Raw genomic sequence first — 24513 nt, 5'->3', positions numbered from 1 at the left:
ACCTGCTCCGCTTTGCTGTCCCTTAATGCAGTTTGTGTTTTGGGCAGTTTTTCTCTTGTGGGTTTCGGTCTCGCTCCTTCTCTCTTCCGTCCCTGATGACTCTTGGGACGCTCTTACGGAGCTGGTTCAGGATGGCCGTCATGCGGCTAAATTGCTGATTCTTTGTGGCATGGATATCGTCCCTTGGACGAGCCATGGCCCTTTTGGTAACTTTATGCTGGTGTGCCTGGCTACGCACCTCTAACTTATCACAGGCTGTTCAGTCCACCTTGATGAACATGCCTTTCAAAGGTCAATATCTGTTTGTCAAGCTGACTTTGCTTTGTGTCGTTTTTGGGATAGTTAAAGTGGATCTTAATACCTCATTGCTATACCAGCCTCTCTTCCCCCCGCACTCAGTCTGGCTGGAGATGGCTTCCTTCATTTCTTTTCTCTGTGAGCCGGTCTAGGGTGGTGCCTGTTGGTTTCTTCTTTTTTTCACTTGTCACCTCCACGTGGCATCCAGTGTGGTGTGCCTGCACCAGCAGTTTGGCCCTGCTCAGTTTCTATACTGGCAGCTGCATGGTGGTGTTTTGCTTTCTACCCAAGTTCTGATCGTGGTGTTTTCATGGTAGTGTGCGGGTGCAATGTTGCCATGTTCCCTGTTCTACTGGGTACTTCGTCTGTATGCCTTACAGGTATTCCTCCATATGTATATGACACCATAGTACCGCTTATAGAGGACTCCACATGCTGTGTTTTGGTGCCTTGGTGCAAGTTGGAAGATGAAGCTTGAGGGTCCTTCTTGCCCCACCCCCTTTTGTTGATTGTTTCTCCTTACTAGTCAGTGGGTTCTTTCCTTCCACTCTATCTGGTGCCCTTTTTTCCTGGCTAACGCAAGGGAAGGGGCATGGTTCTTGGCATAAGGTGCATTGCCTGGTCCTGTCCTAGATGGTGTCCCTTTTTTCATTCTTCAGGCATTAGCACCTCTGGTGAAAGTTCTCGCTATACGCTGGCAAGACAAGCTCCTGCCCTCTTTTCCTCTTAGGCTCTTTGCAGACATGACCTGTCCGTATTTTGGCATGAGTGACTTTCTCGGCTGACCCTTTCTCTTCTATGCCTCTGCATAACCTATTTTAATCTGCCTCTGCATTTTGCAAGGCTGCTCTTGCTTTTCACTTTTAAATTGGAAACATTTAAATGACACCTCTGGTACCAACCCTACCGTTTCACTACTGGCCTGGCTGTCTTTAGACATGCCTTCTGCCCCTTGTTTGGGGATTATGGCTATTTTTCATCTTCTGGGCCATCAAGTGCGTTCCTGGGCCACAAGTAGGGTGTGGTTGTTACTCCCACTACTTTCTGTTTCCCAAGAAGGGCAAAGGGGGCCTACGCCCTATCTTGGACCTGCGGAACGTCAACGGCTTCCTCCGGAAGGAGAAGTTTAAGATGCTGACTTTGGCTCAGGTCTTAGCTGCCCTGGACCCGGGAGACTGGATGGTAGCGTTGGACTTGCAGGACCCTTATTTTCACATCCCCGTCCTGCCGGCCCGCGGGCGTTACCTGTGGTTCACGGTAGGCCACGAGAACTTTCAGTTTACCGTGCTCCCCTCCGGCCTTACCAGCACCCCACGGTTGTTCACGAAAGTGAGGGCGGTGGTCGCAGCTCATCTGCGCAGGTTAGGGGTTTCAGTCTTCCCCCTACCTCAACAACTGGTTGTTGAAGGCGGGCTCGCCCCAGACAGTCGTAAGCCACCTCCAGACTACGGCCGACCTCCTGCACCTGCTGGGGTTCTCCATCAATGTGCCGAAGGGACACCTGTGTCCCTCTCAGGAGCTCCTCTTCATCGGAGCGGTTCTAGACTCAGCACAGTTTCGGGTTTATCTTCCCGAACAGCGGGTTTGGGATATTCAGGCTCTGATTCCGATCTTTCAGCCGTTATCCCGAGTCTCGGTCAGGTTGACCCTGCGGCTTCTGGGGCTGATGGCCTCCTGCATCCTCTGGTGCATCACGCCCAGTGGCGGATGCGGGCTCTGCAGTGGGACCTGAAGTTTCAGTGGGCCCAGCATCAGGGCAACTTGTCCGACCATGTCTTCATCTCGGAGGGCACTGCAAGACAGTTGCAGTGGTGGCTCACGGACCGCGATTGGGTCCACGGCAGATCCCTCTCCCTACCCCAACCGGAGCACGTAGTTGTGATGGACGCGCCCTCCAGGGCTGGGGGGGGCCACATGGGGGAGGTGGAGATCAGAGGCCTCTGTTCTCCAGCTGAGTCCCGGCTCCACATCAACCTTCTGGAGCTGCGGGCGATCCGGCTTGCACTAAAGGCATTCCTCCCCTCTGTCCGGGGGAGTGTAGTGCAGGTGTTCACGGACAACACCACCGCCATGTGGTACTCCAACAAACAGGGCGGGTGGGGTTGTGGACCCTATGCCAGGAGGCTCTGCGCCTCTGGCAGTGGCTGGAACATCAGGGCGTGACCCTGGTGGTTCAACACCTGGCAGGTTCTCTGAACGCCAGGGCGGACGAACTCAGTCGCCGGTGCATGATGGATCACGAATTGCGTCTGAACTCGGACGTGGCGCAAGGCCTCTTTCAGCAGTGGGGAGAGCCTTGGTTAGATCTATTCGCCACCGAAGAGAACACGCAATGTCATCAGTTCTGCGCGTTGGAATTTCCAAGGTGGCACTCGCTTTGAGACGCTTTACGTCGCGAGTGGAGCTGCGGTCTGTTGTACGCCTTTCCGCCTATACCACTTCTGCCCAGAGTGCTGAAGATCAGACGCAACGTGGCCCAAGTTATCCTTGTGGCTCCAGACTGGGCGCGAAGATACTGGTATCCCAAGCTACTCAACATGTCTGTCGATCCCCCGATTGGTCTGCCTCTTCAGGAGGACCTTCTGTCACAGCAGCAGGGGACGGTCCTCCACCTGAACCTGTCCAGACTCCACTTACATGCGTGGAGATTGAGCGGCGGCAGTTGAGTCCATTTGACTTGCCTCCTAAAGTTTGTAATGTGATTCTGGCAGCCAGGCCTCCCTCCACAAAATCGGTATATGCCTGCAGGTGGAACAAATTTGTGGCATGGTGCACAGCAAAGGCTGTGGATCCCCTTTCTGCCCCTCTTTCAGAGGTTCTCCTCTTTCTTCTCTAGGCACTATAAAGGGCTACCTCTCTGCTATTTCCGCCTTCTTAAGGCTCCCTGATCAGCCCTCTTTGTTCAAGTCCCCAGTTGTAAATAGGTTTTTGAAGGGCATCACTCATATGTTTCCTCCTGTTCCTTTCGTGATGCCTCAGTGGGACTTGAACCTTGTTCTGACCTATCTGAGTGTGAGGAGGTGCATCGTATTATCACATGAATGATATCATCAGTGATGTCATTTGAGATGTCATCAGTGATGTCATCAGTGATGTCACTGACCATGTCATGAATGATGTAATATGTGACATCATCAGCAATGGATTGCGGGTGCGCGAAATATAATTAGTACAACTAACTATATAGGAGCAATTTCAATGGTTTTTTAAATGCTAATTCCTAACTATATAAGGCCTGAAACCTATGGTTTTTAAGTGAATATATATATATATATATATATATATATATATATATATATATATATATATATATATATATATATATATATATATTCATACCTCTTTCTATATATATTATATACCATCTTTTATTAGATATCTTTTTAATTAATTATGTTCTCCTGCTTCCCTAGGGCGAAGTGTGTATTTGCTAGCGTTCTTGCGCTTTTCCTCATGTCCTGGACGTTTGTTGCCTCGCCCACCACGAGGATTCTGCATTGCATAGTCCCAGGAAGCCTCCTCCCCTCTTAAAGTGTTTCCTCTGACTAAGTCAAGTCAAGTCAAGTCAGAGAATTTGTATAGCGCACTACATACCCAGAGGGTTTCAAGGCGCTTAGGAAGGGGGGAGGATTACTTGTCGAATATCCAAGTTTTAAGTTGCTTTCTGAATGCTAGGTGGTTCTGGGTAAGGCGAAGGTAAGCGGGGAGTGAGTTCCATGTTCTAGCAGCCAGGTATGAAAAGGATCTGCCTCCCATGGTGGTCTTGTTGATGCGAGGTACAGTGGCGAGGGCTTGGCTGGAAGAACGTAGTTGGCGGGAGGGGGTGTAGAAGGACAGTCGTGAGTTGAGGCATTCTGGACCGATGTCGTAGAGTGATTTGTGTGCGTGGGTAAGCAGTCTGAAAGTGATCCTCTTATTGACGGGTAGCCAGTGGAGGTCTTTAAGGTGACCAGAGATGTGTTCGTTGCGTGGGATGTCTAATATGAGTCTGGCTGAGGCGTTTTGGATTCGTTGGAGTTTCTTCTGGAGTTTTGTGGTAGTACCTGCGTAGAGGGTGTTTCCATAGTCCAGTCGGCTCGTGTAATGCGTTTCTTTAACTTTTGGTTGTGCTCTCTGCCTTGCCCACTTCTATGTCACAGAGCTCTGGCTCAGTAATTTTAGCTATTATCCTTGGCCTTCCCCCCCTGTTCTCTTGGCCCCGCTCACATTACAGGGACTGTTGTAATATGTTTATGTGAAGTGTTCTTTCCAACTCATCTCATTCTTCTGCCATGGTGTCCTTTCCCTTATTTGCACAATTGCAGTTTCGGTTCCGTGCCAGCACACCGGGGTAGTGCCCATATAGGCACCACGCAAGTCACTTCTGGGGCCTACGACGATGCCATGTGGAGCGGAACTACGCCATCGACCTGCGCTCAGGACTACTTCTCACAAAAAGTATATGCCCTGATGTTCCAGGCATGTCCAGAGGCACCGTGCCTCTTGACAAAGGGTTCACAACGCCACTGTTTGTGTCACCCAAATGACTAGCCCGCAAACCATGTCTCAGGCCTGCCACAGCAGTGTCTGTGTATGAAGTTTTAAAATGCCTTGTTGATCAGGCCCTAACCTTCCCTTTTCTACATATAAGGCACCCCTAAGTAGGCACAAAGTAACCCTATGGGCAGGGTGCAGTCTATGTGAAAGGTAGGACATATAATAAACAATAAAAACTCCCTCACGACCTATATTTCTTTAGATTTATAGAATTAATCTAGTATGGGTTAAACATGTAAATAAGCAATGTCTGAGCAAATCAACATTGTATTTTGTTTTTCATAGTTTATTATTCAAAGCAGTTGTATCAAAATCCATTAATGTTTTCTTTTTTTCATAGAACAAAGTACATATTTATTTTTAACAAAGTTTTCTTTTTATACAAAATAAAAAATAAACCAATGCATTGAAGACTTATGCAAAAATGCAACACTGTGCTGTGGACCCCTCAATGGAAAAAGTAATGCAGACAAATCGCAGTTGTCAGACACACTCAATCTAACCTGGCATACTCATACATAACCCAAACCATCATACACATCTGGTTCAGACTGAGATATAGAACTAATAAGTCTGGATGGAATTGTTCAACAGAGTCTGTAAAAATAAGGTCGATGCGCGTTTCGGTGGAGTATGACAGATGAAAAACCACCTTCCTCAGGACCTTCCCAAATAGTATGGTTTCACAAAACAAAGAAGGGGTACCTATAGAGTGCAAACAACGAATACAATTTTCAATATAAACCCATACATTGAAAAATATTAGAGAATTTATTGGACCAGAGTTAAGGACATGGATGGGAAAAAATTCCCAATTTCACACAGAACATTGAATAGATAAAAAAAAGAACCAAGATTTTAAAGGAAAAGAAACGCCAGATAAGGATTCTAAGTGAGAGAATCCCTGAGGCTTCCCATACTCACTGTGGGAAGTATCAGATAAAAATAAAGACAGAGGTCTAAGAGACTTAGGAGTAGTACTACAAATATCACCTAAGAAAGTCACCAAATGGAAGAGACATGCCATGCAAAAGAAGAAAATGAAGCTGTGGGGCCGCAGTAAACTCATTATATAGTAACAGCCTTTTCTATGTCTGTAAAGAGAAATGGTGATTGTATACCATCCCCAATAAGTGGTTCATGCCAGTAACTAGGGTACTTACCGATAGTACTGCTATATAGGTAGATATCCGATGGATGTAATATGTAAGACAGCTATAGTGTTAACCAACACTACCTTGTTGCACCTATACAGGCTATCATAGTAAGGGAAATAAACAAAAAAGGGGTAAAATTAGTCATCCAACAGCTTTTAAGATGTTTGGAGGTCATGAACTAAAGGTAGGACATATACTGGTGTGTTTGAGATGTCCTGATAGTGAAATACTGCCAGTTTAGTTTTTCACCATTGCAAGGACTATCTCTCCCATAGGTTATAATTGAAGTTGCCTTGTAACCTCTTACAAGTGTAACTTTTAATTGAGAAGAGATAGAGATTTGGAGTTTGAGGTTCCTGAACACACAATTAGAAAATACACCTTTTAGTAAAGTTGGTTGTTAAATTGCACATTTGAAAGTGACACTTTTAGAAAGTGGACATTTTCTTGCTTTATCCTTCTGTTCCTAGTGTCTGCCTGTGGAATCAAAGTCTGGTTTGTACTGGCAGTTCTGACAGTTGGGCTGTTTGTGCATTCACACTAGACAGTCACACAAAGATGAGGTGTGCCCTGCATATCCTGATGGACCATCACCAGGCTGGCTGATGGGCTTTCCTGATCTAGAGTGGTGAGACGAGTTGTCACTGACACCTGAAAAGGGCTTTGTCTGTGCATCTTGTGCACTAAAAGACTTCCCTTTGAAGTATGCCTGCTTCAAAGGCAGAAAGGGGTAGAAGTATTGGACCTGTGACTCCTCATTTTTAAAATACTTCTGGACTAAGAGGAGATTCTGCCAAGAAGATGAGCTGTGGGAGAGGAACTGCCACTCTGCTTGTTGCTGTTTTGGGCTGACCTGCTGGCTGTTGCTTGTCTTTTTTCTGTCTTGGACAACGAAAGGACTGGACTTTGCTTTGTGTATCCTGCTTGCCAAGGTTCTCCAAGGGTTTGTGTATGCTTGCCTCCTGTTACAAAGTCTCAGGGCCATCAAAGACTTCACTTGCGGCCCTATAGTCCTCAGCTGGGAGTTCTGACCTGCCAAGTGGTGCCAATTCCAGTTCTGCGCCCTTGGAAGTGAGTCTGCTGCAAAGAAGCCAAAAATCCACCCATCGACCTTCAGCACCTGTTGTTTCTACAGCAGTCTTGCCATGTGGTTGAAAAACCAATGCATTGCCCCACCCAGTGCAGCCAAAGAATGGATGCAGCGCCTGCTGTGGAGCTGAAAAGATTGACGCAGCCTAAGTCCTGAGCACCTTGTCTCTGATGTCCGTGACACCTGCTCGGACTTCGATGCAGCCGCCACATTGGCTCCAGCACACCTGAATTTTCAGCGCATTGCACCTGTGCTCCAAGTTCTCAATCGACGTAGCCCCATGGTAAGGAACTGAGGCGCGTGTTCCGACTCCAGCGCATCACCTCCTCTGTCAGTAAGGATATGAAGCATCACCTCCCCTATGCGGCAGTAAGGAATTGACGCATCACCTCCCCTCCGCGTAAAGAATCAACGCATCGCTATGTTTTTTGGTGCTTCATCTCCCCTGTGCCTGCTTTCGGCTTTGATTTTGACGCATTCCATGTACTTTCTCATAAAAGCGATGCATCCATAGTTTCCTATGGACTGAACTGTTTTGAACCTTTTTAAAGTGATATCTTTGCTTGTATATGTTGGATGTTTGTCACTTTGGTCTTTTTTTTTATTCACATACAGATTGGTTATTTTTCTAAACTGATGTGGTGTCCATTTGTGATGTTTTCACCTTGTTACTATGTATTTATGTACAAATGTTTTACACATTGCCTCTGAGATAAGCCTGACTGCTCGTGCCTAACTACTAATGGGTTGAGCAGGGGTTATCTTGGGTGTGTAACTCCCTTACCCTAACTAGAATAAGGGTCCCTACTTGGACAGGGTGCAAGCCACTGCGATCTAGAGACCACCTTTTATAAACATCTACATATCAGATTAGTGTCCAAGATGGCTTCAAGACACCTGAAACTTTATATATATTTTTAGTATATACTTGATGTATAACGTAGTTTGATGTTTTTGCTCTTCCGTGACCCAAAGGTTTACAACAGAAGAATCTTATATTTATTCAACAGATATATTTACCTTTGCTACGCATAACATTTTGAAAGGCTGGATTAACCTGCATCCTACATAAAAAGTACATGAAAATCTTATATAAACAGTGAGAATGTTCAAGAAATATCATGGAAAAGTATTTGAAACAGGGTTTTTATGTTTTGAAATTAGTTTACTGTGGATCAGTGTGTTGTTTCATAACGTAGAGCTTAATGACACCATCTGAATGATGTATGGATGCTGAATGTAAGTTGGAGTGGAAGGACGACTTTTCAATGCCTTAGATTTGTAAATACATCTTATAGTATGGGTTTCAATTAATTATTCTAACTCACAAGTGTCCATTGTATGTCTAGGAGGGTCGGATCTGGGTCAGCTGTCCAGGATTACAACTGAGTAGGTGAATTAGGCCCCTTTAGATTCATTTTATTAACATTTATTGTATGCGACTATACTGAAATTCTGACATGAGTGCATCCCTACTCAACGTAGACTGCCACTGTTCATCTTGATAGAGAACACTGGGGAAAAAGTTGAATTTCCAATCTGTTCTTCATTCAGGTAAAAGTGTAAAAAGCAAAAGGTTTTTGAGGATGATGTTGAGTGAGGATGATATTGAAATAAACCATGGTATATTAATATATAATTTTTAAAAATGCGTTTTTACATATTGGGGACAGCAACTAAATTGGTGAGTTTGGCGCGTTAAAACTTGAGGCCATATCATAGAAGCCAGTACAAATCCATTTTGCATAATATGTGCTGTTTTTGTAATACAGAATGTTGAAAATAGTATTTGCATATATAGCTTTAGGCAAAACATACAGAAAAATGGTTTCAAACTATTTTTGTCTTTTACCTCATAAGGTGTGGATAAAATACTTTTGCTCTATTTTTCAAATTTGAAATATGGTCAGTGTTTAATAGTAAAATGAGCTTAATACATTGTTGTTAAATAGTGTCAATTGAGTTCCCTTAATGTTTCTTTTCTTTTAAATTGTAAATCAATGACTAGTAGTTATTAATAACATCTGTTGTTACTGGCACGAGTCAAAATATTTAAAAAGAATCCACATAAATCTTTGTCGTATGCACTCCATTTATGTTACACAAGCTGCGGGAAGGGTCTATAAAGATTTGCCCCTTTTTTTGCACCCATGAAGCTTTTTGTGATATGATTCAAAGTTTTTAATTCTAGACTTTAGCACTGACCAAAAATCATGGGATTCCGGGCAAATTATCGCAAATAAATGTTCTGTAGGAAACATTACGCTTTCTGCCACAAAAACCCACATTTACTCCTGACATGAGTTCACAAAATGTTCCCTAACATGCTTATATGGATTGAGAACTGTGAATTTCTCTTCCACAAATCCGTGGAAATGCTCTTGTTATTTCCTCTCAAGAGTAAGGGTTTTCTAAGACAAGGTTTGGCTTGTAAATTTGTGCATATTCTTAAACTCTGATCTGACACTTTTCCATCCTAGAAATAGTCAGTCATTCTATCCATTCAATGATAGGAAAGAGGACGTGTAACCCCGGCATTAGTAAGGAAATAGGGGTAGTCCACTCTTCGGAGGGAATTTTTTTTCCCATGCCCGAAAAAGAAAAATCGGGAGTCTTTGTTTGCATTATGGGCTTTATTCCCACAATATGGCATTTTACACTAAAATTCTGCACTGGAAAAATAGAGCCCCACAATAGATGTTATCTGACATTCCTAAAAGTAAGCCTGGAAACATGCTTGGTACAACATGCAAGGTGTAAACTAGGATTGTTTGTGACCAGAAATAAATACTTTAGGAAATTTGAGACATTTATGCATCATTCCTTTCTACACACAACAAGCTCACTGTATATGATCAGTACAACTTCTGTTTGAAATGTAAATATTGGCATGATATCAATGCTTAAGCCTGTATGATACTGGGACATTTATTTTTTAATAGTGGTGTTGCTATATGCTTGCCTCTAATCCTTACATAGTTTTCCATACTGAATTATCAGTTTGTCAGTCCAAGCTTCATTTTTCAGAACTATTATTTTGCACTATAATATGATACAGCACCCTGGAAACTACTGATCAGAATGCAACTCCCTTTTTTATATTCTTGGCACAGTGACAATTGTTGTGGGGCACTGAGTTATGTAAAGTGTTCTGAGGATTGACATGGGTTTATTTGCACTGAACAAATGTCATATATGCCTAAAAATTGTAAATAAAATACATTCTGTAGGGCAGCAGTAAAGACTTTCTTCACTAGGGAGAACTTTGTGAGTTTTTACTTAGCATTATTAGTACATAGGATTACTCTGGTACAATCCATAAAGAAGCTTGTGTTCCATGAATGAGAATCAATTATTAAGAAGATTATTATTTACTGAAGTGCCATGATGGCTTGGATTACTTTTATTTGGATTAATATTTTCGCTTACTGAAATTAAAAAAAGAATCCTTTCTCCTTTCAAAAATACTTCGACTTTTAAATTGAGTTACGATTTACGGTCCTGTTTAGCTATGGTGCCTTCTTCTCGCTCTACTTTATACCTGACTTGTAATGTTTTGGTTTTGCTCAGTTATAACCACACTGAATTTGCCACCGGTGGCATCTGGCAGTATACAAAAAGCCAGTGCAAATTAATATTCTGATATGATCAGATATAAAACTATTAAGGAAAACATCCATATTGTTTGCTTTATTCATGCCCCTCAAAGAAAGTGTGCTTTAAATGTTAACAGTAAATAGTTTGTATATCTATTTTTCTGAAGATTTATTTGTTTGGCTTTATAGAGCTTCTAGCTGATAGACTTCTAGCCGCAGGTTCAATACCTTAGATTAGAATATCCTCCAGACATCAGACTGGATCCGAAAAATCTTGGGCAGTACATTTGCATGCTGGTAGGTGGCGTCATTCAACTCTTTGTTGGCCGTGCTGGAAGCTACACGTGTGGTGCCTATGTATGTGCCACCCAGCGCACTGACATCAGTTCTTTTCTTTCAGTGCCATCAGCACAGATCCTGAGAGAGCTACCTCAGTCCACTATTTGAACAATTTTTTCGACATTTTGGCAAACTTTTTTGAGACTTCCCTCCCAGTGTGTTAGGGATATCCTCTAAAAAAAACTTGGGGTTTTAAAACTGTGGTTCCTGTCACAGGCAGATGTCTGTGACAGACCCCCACCTGGTTTGCCTCTGGTTCCTTGAGCCGGGCCACAACTCCAAGGCATGTGAAGACTATCATGCCTTGAATTCTTAGGCTTTTCAGGTGCAATCTCGAAGCTCCTCATCGCCAGTTGACTCCCTGACGCATCAGATCCCGAGGAAGATCCAAGGCCCCTTCGTGAAGCCTTTCACGGCGCTCATCATCGCACTCAAAGTCTTTGTCTGGTAAGGCAAGCAAAAAAATCTAAGAATTTGATGCGCTCCTTGACTTTGCCACATTGATTCAAGCCTTCAGACAACACGCGGGGCAGACGTCATAGTTCTAGTGGTCTTAAGTTCCAGGAAATTAGGACTCTGGCTGCATCCAGAAATCATAAGACAGGTAGCAACCCTACAACAAAGCAGCTCTTAGAGTTGCTCTTGCAGGATGACCTCCTGAATCCTGATAGGTCAGAAGAATATAACAATGTGGGTATGGGTGGTGTGGCTCAGAAGAAGAGTCAGGGGTGTTTCACCCCAGAGACCCCAATTCTGTGCCTGACCAGGAGGAGTGTAAAGATCCCTCACTGGTGAACTCGCATCTCTCAGGAAACAGTTCTAGGTACACAGAGGGGGGCCCTAGAGGCAGGTCCCCCTTTATTCCTCCTGGGAAGGTGCAAAGAGTCCAGGGGAGGTCTAGGTCCTCCTCCGTAAATTCAACCTCCTATAAACCATTCCATAAGGACCTCGATCTCTTGCAAGAGGGAGTACGCCTTAGAAAGGGAATACCATCTGCTCAAGCTTGAGAGAGCCAAACTCAGAATCAAGAAGGAATATTAGCCCTAGATAAGGAGACCTTGGAAGTTCAGAGGGCTAGGAATAATTCAGGATTAGGATCCAATGGTGGCAACACTAGTAAACCTAGGGCTAGGAAACATTCCTTTGACACTACGAACTTGAGCAGGGTATTCACTCCTTATCGGGATGAGGATATCATCCATAAATAGATCACTGCTCTAGAGAAAATAGAGACTTTGGTAACAAAGGTAGAGACAAACATCTCACTGATAGGGAGGAAGATGCAGATAATTACACAGTCTTGAAGAGTGCCCTCATAGACGGGGTTTCTTCAGCGAGTGAACAATACAGGGTTATATTTAGGGACACACAGAAGGCCCACCCTGAAGACTAGGTAGATGTTGTAGACAGTGCTATTAAGGCTCTGGAAGACTGGCTTTATGGAAGCAATGTACATGACTATGAGAGACTATACAATTTATTGATGAGGGAGCACATCCTTAATAACTGTCAAAATCAGCAACTGCACCAGTACCTGGTGGACTCAGATCCGACTTCTCCCCAAGAATTGAGAAAGAAGGCAATGTGGGTCCGCATCTAAGTGAAGCAGCAATCTCACGATGGTGGTGACCAGAAGAAGCAAGATTCTTCTAAGGCAAAAGAGAAGGGTGGGGAGAAAGGTAAAGACGAGAAAGAGTCTTCATTAGGTCCCCCAAAAGTCCTCCATTGGGGTGGGTCCCAAACCTCTTCTTATTTCAACTAGACACCTTCATGCAATCTCTATATGGAAAAAGGCCATTGAGCAAGAGATGCCAATTGCTCTAAGTCTGGCATCAAGGATACTACTACTACTGCCCCTAAAGCACCTAGTGCCCCTAGCACTAGTACACGTAGTGGTACTACCCCTAAGGGATTAGTAGGGTTAACCTTGGGTATTGAACTGGATTCTGGCCTAGTCAGGACAACCACTCAGGCTGTTTTGGTCTGTGATGGTGGCATGGAGCTTGCCACCTTACTTGTAAGTCCCACTAACTTGGGCAAGTACAGACAACAGCCTCCTATTGATGGTCAGGAATCTGTGGCTTGCAGGTGCACAGGGGCCAGTATCACTATGGTGGCAGAGAAGCTTATGTCCCCTGAACAGATTCAACTTGGTTAGGTTTACCAAGTGACCAGTGCTATCAATGTCAGGACAGATCATTCCAAAGACTCTGATACTTCAGCCAGGTCTGAAGTGGAGTTCTGTACACATACAGAAATTAAGGGCATTTCAGCTAGTGCCTTTGCTGTCACTAGGGCTCAGGGCATGAGACTAGGCTTGGAGGGAGCCCTTGATCCTAAAAGAATGGAACAGCCAGCTCCCAAGAGAAGGAGCAGGAAGAGGAAGGATGTATCCTTCTCCCAGTGAGGATCAGTCTCCTGAGGGAGATGACCTTAGCCCTTGTGAAGGAACTGTCCCAGAGGAACGTAGGTCTGATACTTCAGAGTTATAGGGGCAGGGGAACCCTCCAGGGCAAACTTGAGTCTGGAGAAAAAAACGGCACCTCTCTTGAACAACTCAGACCACAAGCTGTTGCTGAGGAGGCAGGAAATGTCAGTGGCTCCCATAGGACTTATTGGGAAGATAGGCTGCTGTTTTCTGAGCGTAGAGACCTCAAGCCTGGTGCCACTAGGAGGCTGGTCATACCTCAGAAATTTAGGGGTTCTATTGACCCTAGCACACCACATTCCCCTTGCATCTTGGGCAAAGCAAGACTTGGGGAAGGCTTGTCTCTCACTTTCACTGGCCCCACATGTTGGAAAAAACCAAGGAATTGTGTTGCTCCTGTGTCACCTGCCAAGCCACTGTTAAGTCAGGTTGCACTACAAAGGCCCTCGTAATTCCACTCCCAGATGTTGGGATTCCCTTTGAGAGAGAGGGATAGACTTTGTAGGTCCCTTAAATCCTACAACTGCATCTGGACACAGTAACATCCGGGTGGTGGTGGACCATGCCATTAAGTATCCAGAGGCTATTCCCCTTAATAGAACAACAGCTCTGTTGTGACCAGGACCCTCCTGATCTTCTTTTCCAGGGCTGGGTTCCCCAAGAAGGTCTTGTCACATAGAGGTACTAACTTCATGTCTTGCTACATCACTGCTATGTGGAAAGAGTGAATTGTTAAGTATGAGTTTACCATACCCTATCATGCACAGGGCAATGGGCTTGTTGAAAGGTTCTACAAGACCTTAAAGGTTGTGATCATGGGACTCCCTGAAAAACTCTGGTGAAAATGGGATGTCCTACTGCCCTGCCTTAACTTTCCCTACAGGGAGGTTCTTCAGAGGGGGGTGGGCTACTGCCCATTTGAACTTCTGTTTGGAGTTCTAATTAGGGGTCTATTGTGTCTGGTTAAGGAGGGATGGGAGCAACCTTTCAATCCCTCTATATAGGACATAGTTGACTATGTACTTGGTCGGCGTTCTCATATGATTGAGTACAAAGAGAAGGCCAGCAAAATCCTCGAGCCCAGTCAAGAGCTTCAGAAAGCTTGTCATGAACCAAAGGGCTGTACTGAGAGTGTGGGTGTTGGAGCCTGTAGCCCCAGCAGTTCACCAGGACAAGTGGAAGTGGCCCCCACACCATACTTGAGAAGAACGGTGAGGTTACTTACTTGGTTCAATTAGGTACTCCCAGAAGTTCCCAGAGGGTACTTTGTGTAAACTGCCTTAAACCTTTTATTGACAGGGCTGACATGAGCATGCTAATGGCCACTGATGGGGGACAGGAGGAAGAGAGTGACCCTCTCCCTGATCTGCACTAACAAGACCCTGTTGATGGATCAGTTGAAGGAGTAGCCATGGCAGGCAACCTCATTGACCAGCAGAAAGCTGATTGTAGTCAAGTTCTCAGTCAGTTTCACAATGTTTTTTCTCTAACACCCACTTGGTGTACCTACGAAGTGGACACAGATGACAGACTGTCTGTGAAGAATAAAATCTACAGACAGCCTGACCATGTCCGAGATTGCATCAGGATAGAGGTCCAAACGATGCTTGAGTTGGGGGTTATTGAACCTTTGGTTAGCCCTTGGGCTAGTCCTACAGTCCTTGTACCAAAACCTCACACCCAGGATGGTAAGAGAGAGATGAGGTTTTGCGTTGACTATAGAAGGCTTCAATGTAGTCACTAGGACTCAAGCCCCTCTAATTCCAAGAGAAAATGAGCTGATTGATACTCTGGCCTCTGCCAAGTATCTCAGTACATTTGACCGACTGCTGGTTCCTGGCAAATCAAACTCTCTGAGGAAGCCAAAACAAAAACAGCATTTTCAACCCTCAGTAGACATTATCAATTTATTGTGTTAGATTTTGGTTTGAAGAATGCACCTGCTACATTCCAGAGGCTTGTAAACAAAGTCTTAATGCTGTAAGCCTATAGTGCAGCATATCTAGATGATATAGCTGTCTTTAGCTCCACCTGGGAAGATCACCTGGTCCACCTCAGAAATGTACTTGATGTCCTGCAGAAGACAGGCCTCACTATCAAGGCCACAAAGTACCAGGTATGGTAGAATAAGATTGTGCACTTGGGGCACCTTGTAGGTGGAGGCCAGGTTCAACCCTTGGAGAGCAAAATTCAGACCAACGTGGACTGGAATGCTTCCACTATCCACACTCAAGTCAAAATTTTCTTGGGCTTGACTGAGTACTACAGGAGGTTTGTAAAGGGCTATGGATCAATAGTGACACCACTCAATGATCTCACCTCCAAAAGGATGCCTAAGAAAGTTCAGTGGACAGTTAACTGTCAGACGGCATTTAACCTCTTCGCCGCTAATGACAAGGGTAACTCGTCATGGAGTTTCCATTGATTTCAATGGAAATTACATTGAAGCACCAGAAGACCCATAGCATCCAAGTGGTTAATGACCTGAACCAAGCTATGTGCTCTACTCCAATTCTCCAAAGTCTTGATTCATCCAAAAGCTTTATTGTCCATATTGTCCAGACAGATGCTTCTGCGATAGGGGTATGTGCAATATTATCACAACTTAATGCCGTGGGCCAGGATCAATAAGTAGCTTTTATTAGCAGAAGGTTGAAGGAAGAAATGGACCATCTCCAGAATGATTGTACTCTGCATTAAAATATGCTACAGACTGGCCAAGAAGCCGTACCCAGAGGGTTTGCGGGCTCATTCCACCAGAGCTAAGGCTGCGACAACTGCACTAGCTTGGGGAGTCCCTGTCCTGGGTATCCGTCTGGTTGCCGCGCGGGCATCTCTGCACACGTTTACTAAGCACCTTGGCCTGGGCAGTCAGATCCGTTATGACGGGCACTTTGCCAGTTTGGTCCTCAAGGACTTCCTGGTCTAAATCTGTTTGTAGACCCTCCTCCGTGGAGGTAATTCTTGGGTATCTATTCTAAGTTAAGGAATCTGCAGATGGAAGTCGCTTTCAGATGAACACTTTGGTAACGCTTTATATGGCAAAGACTCCATCTAGCCGCAGATTCCTTACTGATTATCTCATTCTCCCCACTGCTGCACATAGATATTTCCATCTAGTCATTCCCTTGTAGCTCCTTAGTGTCTGCACACTGGTCTATCAGCATTCTGTCGTGGCTCCGTGCTTCTGGCGCGGAAATTTCACAAAAAGAAAGTGATGTCAGCATCCTGGGGTGGCACCTATATAGGCACCACACACGTCCCTTCTGGGGCCACTGCGGAACCGACCAACGGCACCTACCGGAACACAGAGGTACTGCTCAAGATTTTCAAGATGTAGTCTGACACCTTAGGAAAATATTCTATGGCAAGGAATCTGCAGCTAGATAGTTTCTAACAAATAACGTATTACTGAAGGTGAGTAACTTGTTCTTTTTAACTAGAACATCCAATTAAGTGTTCTGCAACATGTAAATTCAACGTGAGGGCTCAAAATAGGCAGGTCAGAAAAGATGGACCAGTTTTGAGTTGTATCCATATGGAGGCTATCGCAAAACTAAACATAATGCTTTCTTTTGAGTATTTTATTCACTTGGGTTACCAATTAACCCATATATTGTACCAAAATGCTCCACTGCCTTGGCCTCTGGAAGACATAAAGCCAACTACAGCAAGTTCTGAGCGTAGAACTCTGCTGGAGGGTGACCACAGGGTCCTCCTTCCATAGGGTTTCCAAACATCTTGTAAATTCTCCAAGAAACTGCCACACAACCAATTCAAGAGCTCAACGTCTACAGTAAATTCCATGCTGTGGCTAGTAATGGAAGCATTAGGCCTAAGCTGAACACCTCTGTTCCAAGACCCAATACCATTTGAATAATATCTCTTGATTTGAGTTGTAAATCTGCATGGCCCGAGTGGGACACAATCAGCAGAGGAAGGATGAGTGGCGCCCTTTCAATGACCTCCCGCTTTGTCCTTCCATGACCTAGTAGTTCTGGGACAAGTGCTTTCCTGGTGTTGTGTACAGGTCAGGAAGACTGAGTTGGGAACAGGCATAATGTACGCATGAGAGGAGTGAGACTTAGTCGTTTGAGCGCATGAGGTTCCAAGACTTTGGTTCATGCGTAGTATCAATGTGTGATAACTACCTGGCAGGCAGAATTCTTAAAAAGTTGAGTAGTGAGATGAAGTCTGGGTTACAGTACCTGCATTGTTTAACATGCAACTTGGATCCTTTTCATATTACAGGTATCAGAAACGCAACTTTGTGTGCACACCGTATGAAGATTAGTAAAAATGTGTGCAACACATCCCTTACAGTGTCTGTTTTTCACTACCACATTACCATCTTCTAAAAACCTGCTGTTCTGCATGTTCAGCCAATCGGCATGCCATAAGGACCAATCAGTTTGTACTGTCTATACAGTACGTTTGTCCAGTTCATGTTTATCAGTAAGGACACTCCAGGCTAATGGACGATTTGCAATGAAATGCTCTCATTTGACGATTAGTTGCACTGGGTAGGACTGACTAATTAAAGAGAGAGGAGAACATATAATTGCAAATTGGACACTGTCAATATTTTGCTATGAATTCCAATAGTGACATTGAATGTTTGTGTAGCCACCACTAGCAAACAGTGCAAAAATGAATACACTGATGTGCGCGGAAATATTGTTTCATAATGGCCTCTTTATCACCGTAGCCAGATACTGCTCAGCTAAAGAGAGGACTTTTAGTTCGTAGTCCTCTACACAGCTGAGCATTAGAAATTGAAGATGTCTTTTTGATGCTATTGCTTTCCTTGTTCTTAGGTCGAGCATTCGAGAACTCTTATATATACTTTAGTATATACTTAATATATACTTATATGTGTATGTACTATGTGGGCTCTGGAGATCAGCCCTAGGACTTGTCTGCTTCCGCTTAGGGACTTTTTTCTGTTCAACTGCCTTTATTTAACTGTCTTGATAGAAAACGACCAGCAGAGGTCAGTAAAATACCAGAATTGATTTCTGCTGAGAGACTTTTTTAAACATTTTCTGGCAACTGCCTCCATTTAAGTTTATTGATAGAAAACAACCAGCAGATGTCAGTAAAGTACCAGAATCACTTTAGCATTCTCTAGATCTAGTCCATAGAAATTGTATTCCACGTGCACCCATAGACAAGAATATTTTTTTCAAATCTTGTATTTTCAGTGATATGACCACCGAAGGCCCTGATTTTATATTAAAAACAGAGCTTTGGACTATACCATTTTCTGCTGAAAGGCAATATTTCTCTCTTCATGTGTTCCCATACCTGGCGTGCCATGCAGTTTGGTGCTTACATTCCCTACATGTTAAAGAACAGTATATGTTTCAGCACCTAGGCTAATGTGCTGCATAGCTAAATACATATAAGGTCCCAAAGGCGAGACCGATTGCATTACAAATGCTTGTTTTCAACTGTTGTTTATTTTCTTAACCAGTCATCAAGTTTGTGCTCGGACTAACGTTTCTGCTTTGTTTGTGTTTTTTTCCCCTCCTATCATGCTTGCAGAAAAGAATTGCTTACAGTAAATGGACTAGGACACCTGATAGTGATGATGATGAATCCATATAGAAATTAAAGGCATGCTCTTGATAATGTACAAGGCTGTAGCACTGCCGTTCATTTTACTGTTCTTTTTGTGTCCGCCTTGACTTTCCACCAGAAATTCAGGCACATTTTTTTGTAAATAATTATTTTAAAATTAATTTTTATGTGTGCAACTTGATCCAGAAATTACCGCTAATTATTTTCAATTTGTTTACATTTTTAATAACATTTTGGGTATTACAATAGTCAAAATAAGTTTACTCATTCTGTGAACAACAAACATTTTCCTTTCCTTGTATTTGTGCGAGGACGTGTGCATTAAATGTCACGACATCTAGAGCAACATGAATGGTAATTGGTTTCTGAAACATGACGTATTTGAAGAGGTCACCCAATGCCTGATTCTTTTTGTATTTGTAGTTGAATATATTGCATGAGGTACTCTGAGGAATTTATTTTAAAGCATATTATATTTTTCATCACTATATGTTTATTTGCTAGAGTATTTTTGTAATGTAATTGTCTTTCATTTAACCTTTCTGGGCCGGAATGTAATGACTGTTAATGAACTGAAAAAAGTTATTAAAGATATTTTTATTCGAGCTTTTAAACAATTGATTATATTTATAACTATTATTTCAACAATAATAAACAGCACATTTATTGCACAAAAATGTGAAGCACCTTTTATTCCAGTTGTATTTTTTGTTGCCCTCAATCATGTATGCTTTTTCCTAGAAAGCTTAGTTTAGTGGTTTTTTTCATATTTTGACCTATTTTGCGTATTATTTTTTTCACATGCATATTTGTAACTGGATTTCATGTGGAGGCTTTTTATGTGCATTGAATTGTAATCATGTTTTACGTGCACAGGGATTATTTTCATTTACTTAATGATACAGATCTTTTTCGAATGAGTGACATGTTTGCAAGAAAGTCAGGAGGAGTTGTTCCAGAAGCTTTTAAGCAGGCCGTAGTGTTACCCATTTTGAAAAAGCCCAGCGCAGACCCACTTGTGCTGAGCAATTATAGACCTATTTCCCTCCTCCCTTTCTTGGGAAAGATCTTAGAGACTTACGTAACTAAGTGTCTGAGTACCTTTATCGAGACTTCTCTCTTCCTCGACCCCCAACAGGCTGGTTTTCGCCCTCTGCATTCTACAGAGATGGTGATTGCGGCAGTAATGGACACACTGAGAACTGGTGCCGACAACAATATCCCCCAAGCCCTTGTACTGTTAGATCTGTCGGCGGCTTTTGACACGGTCGATCATACTATTTTGATCGACCGTGTCAGCAACGCCGGTATTCGGGGCACTGCCCTTGACTGGGTTCGATCCTTCTTGCAAGGTCGCTCCCAGGCAGTCCACCTTTCCACCTTCTCTGCTCCTTTTTTCCCCCTCACTTGTGGTGTTCCCCAGGGCTCAGCTCTTTCCCCTCTTCTCTTTAATCTTTACATGCAACCACTCATGGCTTCCCTTCGTCATTCCCCTGCTACAATATATAATTATGCAGACGATTTGCAATTGATTTTCCCTCTGGACACTTCACTTTCCTCTCGCCTCAACTTCCAAACCACAATGTTACTCATCTCTGACTGGATGGCTCACAGCCAGCTCAAGTTAAATCCGTCCAAAACGGAACTTGTTCTGGTGGGTGGTCCTACCAATCCATGGGATGACAATTACTGGCCCCCTACTCTTGTCCCCCCCCCCTCGCCCGGTCAGCTCTGTGAAAAGCCTAGGAGTGATCATCTCTGAGGATCTATCTATGAAACCTCAGATCTCAGCAGTAACATCATCCTGCTTTTTCCAGCTGTGCAGGATCCGCAAGATCTGCAGATTTCTAACCAGAGAGGCACTCATACTAGTCATACTGGCTTTGGTCATCTCCAGGGTTGACTTTGCTAATATCTTGTATGCGGGGATTCCTGTCTACCAGCTTCAAAAACTTCAGTTAATTCAAAACCAGGCCGCTCGCCTGGTGTTCCACCAACCCAAACACCAGCATGTCTCCCCCCTTCTGAGGAGCCTTCACTGGCTCCCAGTGGCTAAACGGTGCTCCTTCAAACTCGGATGCACCTTATTCAAATCCCTTCACAACCATGCCCCTGAGTTCATCTCTTCCAAGCTTAAGCGCTACCTCCCAACTCGCAATTTACGATCTTCCGCTGACAATCTTCTTTGCATCCCATCGAACCGCCGTAAAAAACACGGCGGTCTACGCTTCTCTTTTTTAGGCCCTACTCTCTGGAACTCCCTCCCTTCCTCCTTTCGCCATTGTCCCTCTTACGAGCTGTTCCGAAAAACCTTGAAAACTTACCTTTTCAAGGCGGCCTTTGAGTAAAACCTTCTGCTCTAGTTAGCTATGTCTGTTATGAGCGCCAAGAAACCGTCTCGGTGTACGTGCGCGGTATACATTTTTTAACATAACATAACATATTCGCTATATACATGGGTTATTCAGTCAAAGTCCGCTTGATAAAGGATAAGCCACCATTCAGCATATTTGTTTTATCTGATAGAGACATCTAGCCACAGATTCCTTATTTTAGGATCCTCCCCAGTTGCCAGACTGGATCTGGAATTTTTTCCAGCAATACTTCTGCGCGTCGGTAGAGGGCGTCGAGCAACACCATTGCAACGTCGTCTCCAAATGTAACGTCAACGGAGTCCCTATAAGGCAGCCCTCCTGCTGTTTTTCACCCTATTTGATGTTTTTTTGTCAACTGAGTAGTGTGCCCTTTTTCTGCCCTTCTTCAGTGTCCTTGGGGTTTAAGCCTTGTGAGTCCTGTGGACAACAGATGTCTGCCACGGACCCTCCCTCAGTTTGCATGTGGTGCCTGGGTGAGGACCATGAATCCAAAGAGTGCAACCTCTGTCGCCAACTCCGAACGAAAGCGCACAGGGAACATCACATGAAGCTCCTTGCAGCGCAAATGTCACAGTCATCAGAGTCTTGTCATCATCCTCAATTCCCTACGCAATCTATGGATGGACGGAATGTCCGCGCTAGGAGCCGTTCCGTGGGCATCATTCCCCCTTGACGTCCGGACGTAAGTCTCGGTGTTGGCGGTCGAAGTTGCGGCGCTGTCCGCATTTGTTGCCTTCTGCTGGTCCGCACTCTTCTGTTGAAGTGTTGCAGCATGGATCTGCCATGCGTCTCTCCAGCTATCCTGGGGACGGGGCATCTTTGATCCAGATGAGGCAATATTCTCAAACTCTTATTTCTATTCTTGGATCGTCACCTCCCTCTAGAGTGCCCTTGGGCCCAACAGAAGTGCATGAGATTGTGCCTGTGACCTTGCTAGCGGGTTCTCCCCCGACTTCAGGTTGGCTTCCTGTGTCTGACTTCTGAGCGGCTTTGGTGCACAGCCCGTTGAGGCTCCACCTTCTGGTCTGTCGACTTGGATGTTGGTGTCGGGCTCTTGTCTGCCGGCTCCCATAGTGGTGCCGATCGATGCCCCTTCTGCTGTCGAGGGTTCGCCTTCTCAACATTGACTGGCTTCTGTTACAGCATCGGATCTGGCGGCAGTGGAGCCAACTGTCTCAGACTCCCTTTCTCTAGTTTTTCCTTCTGAGGAAATGGTTGCATAAGTCACATGATGTGGTGTGTCCCCCTCCTATTTCAGAGACTGCTCCCCTCCCGATGCAGTCTAACTGGTTACTTGTCTTGGGTGATGTCAGTGGCTTGGAATCTTCTCGAGCCTCCTGTCTCCTGGTGGTTTGGCTGAGGAGGTGATCTGCGCTTTGGCAGACATGCTCAATCGATTTTTGGTCATACTGGATTTACAACTTTCGTCAGTGGAATTATCAAAAAACCCATTTAATTGGCATTCTACATCCTGACCAGTCTAACGTTGAGCCTGTACTTCCTTATAGTGACACTCTTTTCGTTATCCTACTGGGTGCTTGGGCTAAACCTGAAACAGGGCCCCCTGTGCTCTATTTATCATACTAGAAAGGGTGACTGTGCACACTGATTTAATCCAATTCTGTTCCTCATAAAGTTTTATGCTTTCTTTAAACATTTAGCGTGCAGCCCGGCTCCGTGGTCCGCCCAATTTCCACGTTCCAGAAATGCAAAACGGGTTTGGAGCAAAGTGTCTCTCTCCAAAAGTCGAATGCACAGCTCAATCCTTTAAAAATTGACCACAATTTAATCCATTTGAACCGATTTTATTCCAACATATTCCATATATTTTAAACAGTTCTATTTGATCATCTCACATGAGAGGCACTTCTGTACTTCAAAGTTTCTGATGAAGCAGATATGCCCATTCGGGCCTTTTTTCTGTTGCACGAGACGTACATTCATAATCTTCAGTAATTAGTCTTTTACACCCAATGCATTTCGTTTTTTTTTTTTTGAAGCCCTTCGTCAGGGGTTTCACTACAATTTTAAAAACATTAATGTTAGACTTTGTCCTCAGACCTCCGTACATAGATACTATCAATTATTGCTTCAAACAGTGCATGCGTTGTTCTAAAAAACACCTTTTAATGAACGTTTTCCCTCTAAACTGCACTGATGTGTACATATACATTTCAAAACAGTTGCCCAAATAAGCTTTCCCTAAGTAACACAACCCGCCCTTGTTCTGCCTCTTCACTTGTTATTAAAAAAAAGGCATGATGACTGTTACCCATCAGTTAATTCTCGACGCTGTTGACAATTAATAGTAACCATTAAGCAGAACCCAATCGATTTTCTCCATACCTTAATTATCCGATAGTGCAAGCACCTTCTTAACTTCGTCTCCCATTCCGCAAAGCAAAGCCTCACTTCTAACTGACTTATCAGTTCGTGTGGCGTAGCCACGCCTCACCTGATGAACCAATTATGTGAACCTCCACTCCCTTATTCCTTAGAATTCCATAACACACCACTTTCACTGCCTCGGACACGCCGGTTGCATTTAGCGCCTATGTTTTATAATAACACCAACTCGCATGTTATTACAAAACCTGCTCAGACAACTCATAAAAATACTCCGCCCACCCGCAGATGTCTATGCACATTGATTAAGGAGTATATCAGGACTAGCTGTTAAGTATAAAACTAGCATTAAAGGTGTATCTCATATTCACAATGCTTGTGGTTTTAAATTCAAAATAACAATTTTTCATCGTCTCAAAGCCAAAATCGACCATCATGTTCATAAAAAATGCAGTTCACAAGTTCCTCCTACTGAAATTAGAAAAGATGTTTCCGTCTCCCATGTGATATTTGCGCTTTTCACATGTTGTATTGTTAATCCGTGGGTGCTACAAGTCAGGCAGGCAGTGAAAAGTATACTAGAAAGGGTGACTGTACACACCGGTTTAATCAATTCTGTTCCTCATAAAGTTTTATTCTTTCTTTAAACATTTAGCGTGCAGCCCGGCTCCATGGTCCGCCCAATTTCCACGTTCTAGAAATGCAAAACGGGTTTGGAGCAAAGTTTTCATTTATCATAGGTATGAGAAGTTGGCCTGATATATAG

General features: G+C 44.0%; 1 protein-coding gene across 4 annotated transcripts in view; it reads left to right on the top strand.

Annotated features, from left to right (window-relative positions):
* Positions 1 to 24513, top strand: part of VPS13A (vacuolar protein sorting 13 homolog A) — a 2146181-nt gene that overhangs the window by 2001126 nt on the left and 120542 nt on the right. For 2 of the 4 annotated variants that reach the window (XM_086961345.1, XM_086961344.1), the window contains one exon: positions 18991 to 19711. The exons of the other annotated variants lie outside the window; for them this stretch is intronic. In XM_086961345.1, the coding sequence (XP_086817471.1) occupies positions 18991 to 19053 (63 nt within the window). In that variant the 3' untranslated portion in view covers positions 19054 to 19711. Of the gene's footprint in view, positions 1 to 18990; positions 19712 to 24513 lie in introns of those variants that run through there. 4 annotated transcript variants of the gene reach the window in all.

Source organism: Lissotriton vulgaris, chromosome 3_1 (genome assembly GCF_964263255.1).
Source record: "Lissotriton vulgaris chromosome 3_1, aLisVul1.2, whole genome shotgun sequence".
NCBI classification, from domain to species: domain Eukaryota; kingdom Metazoa; phylum Chordata; class Amphibia; order Caudata; family Salamandridae; genus Lissotriton; species Lissotriton vulgaris.
Note: the sequence above shows the minus strand (reverse complement) of the source record. Positions and strands in the feature narration are given on the sequence as shown.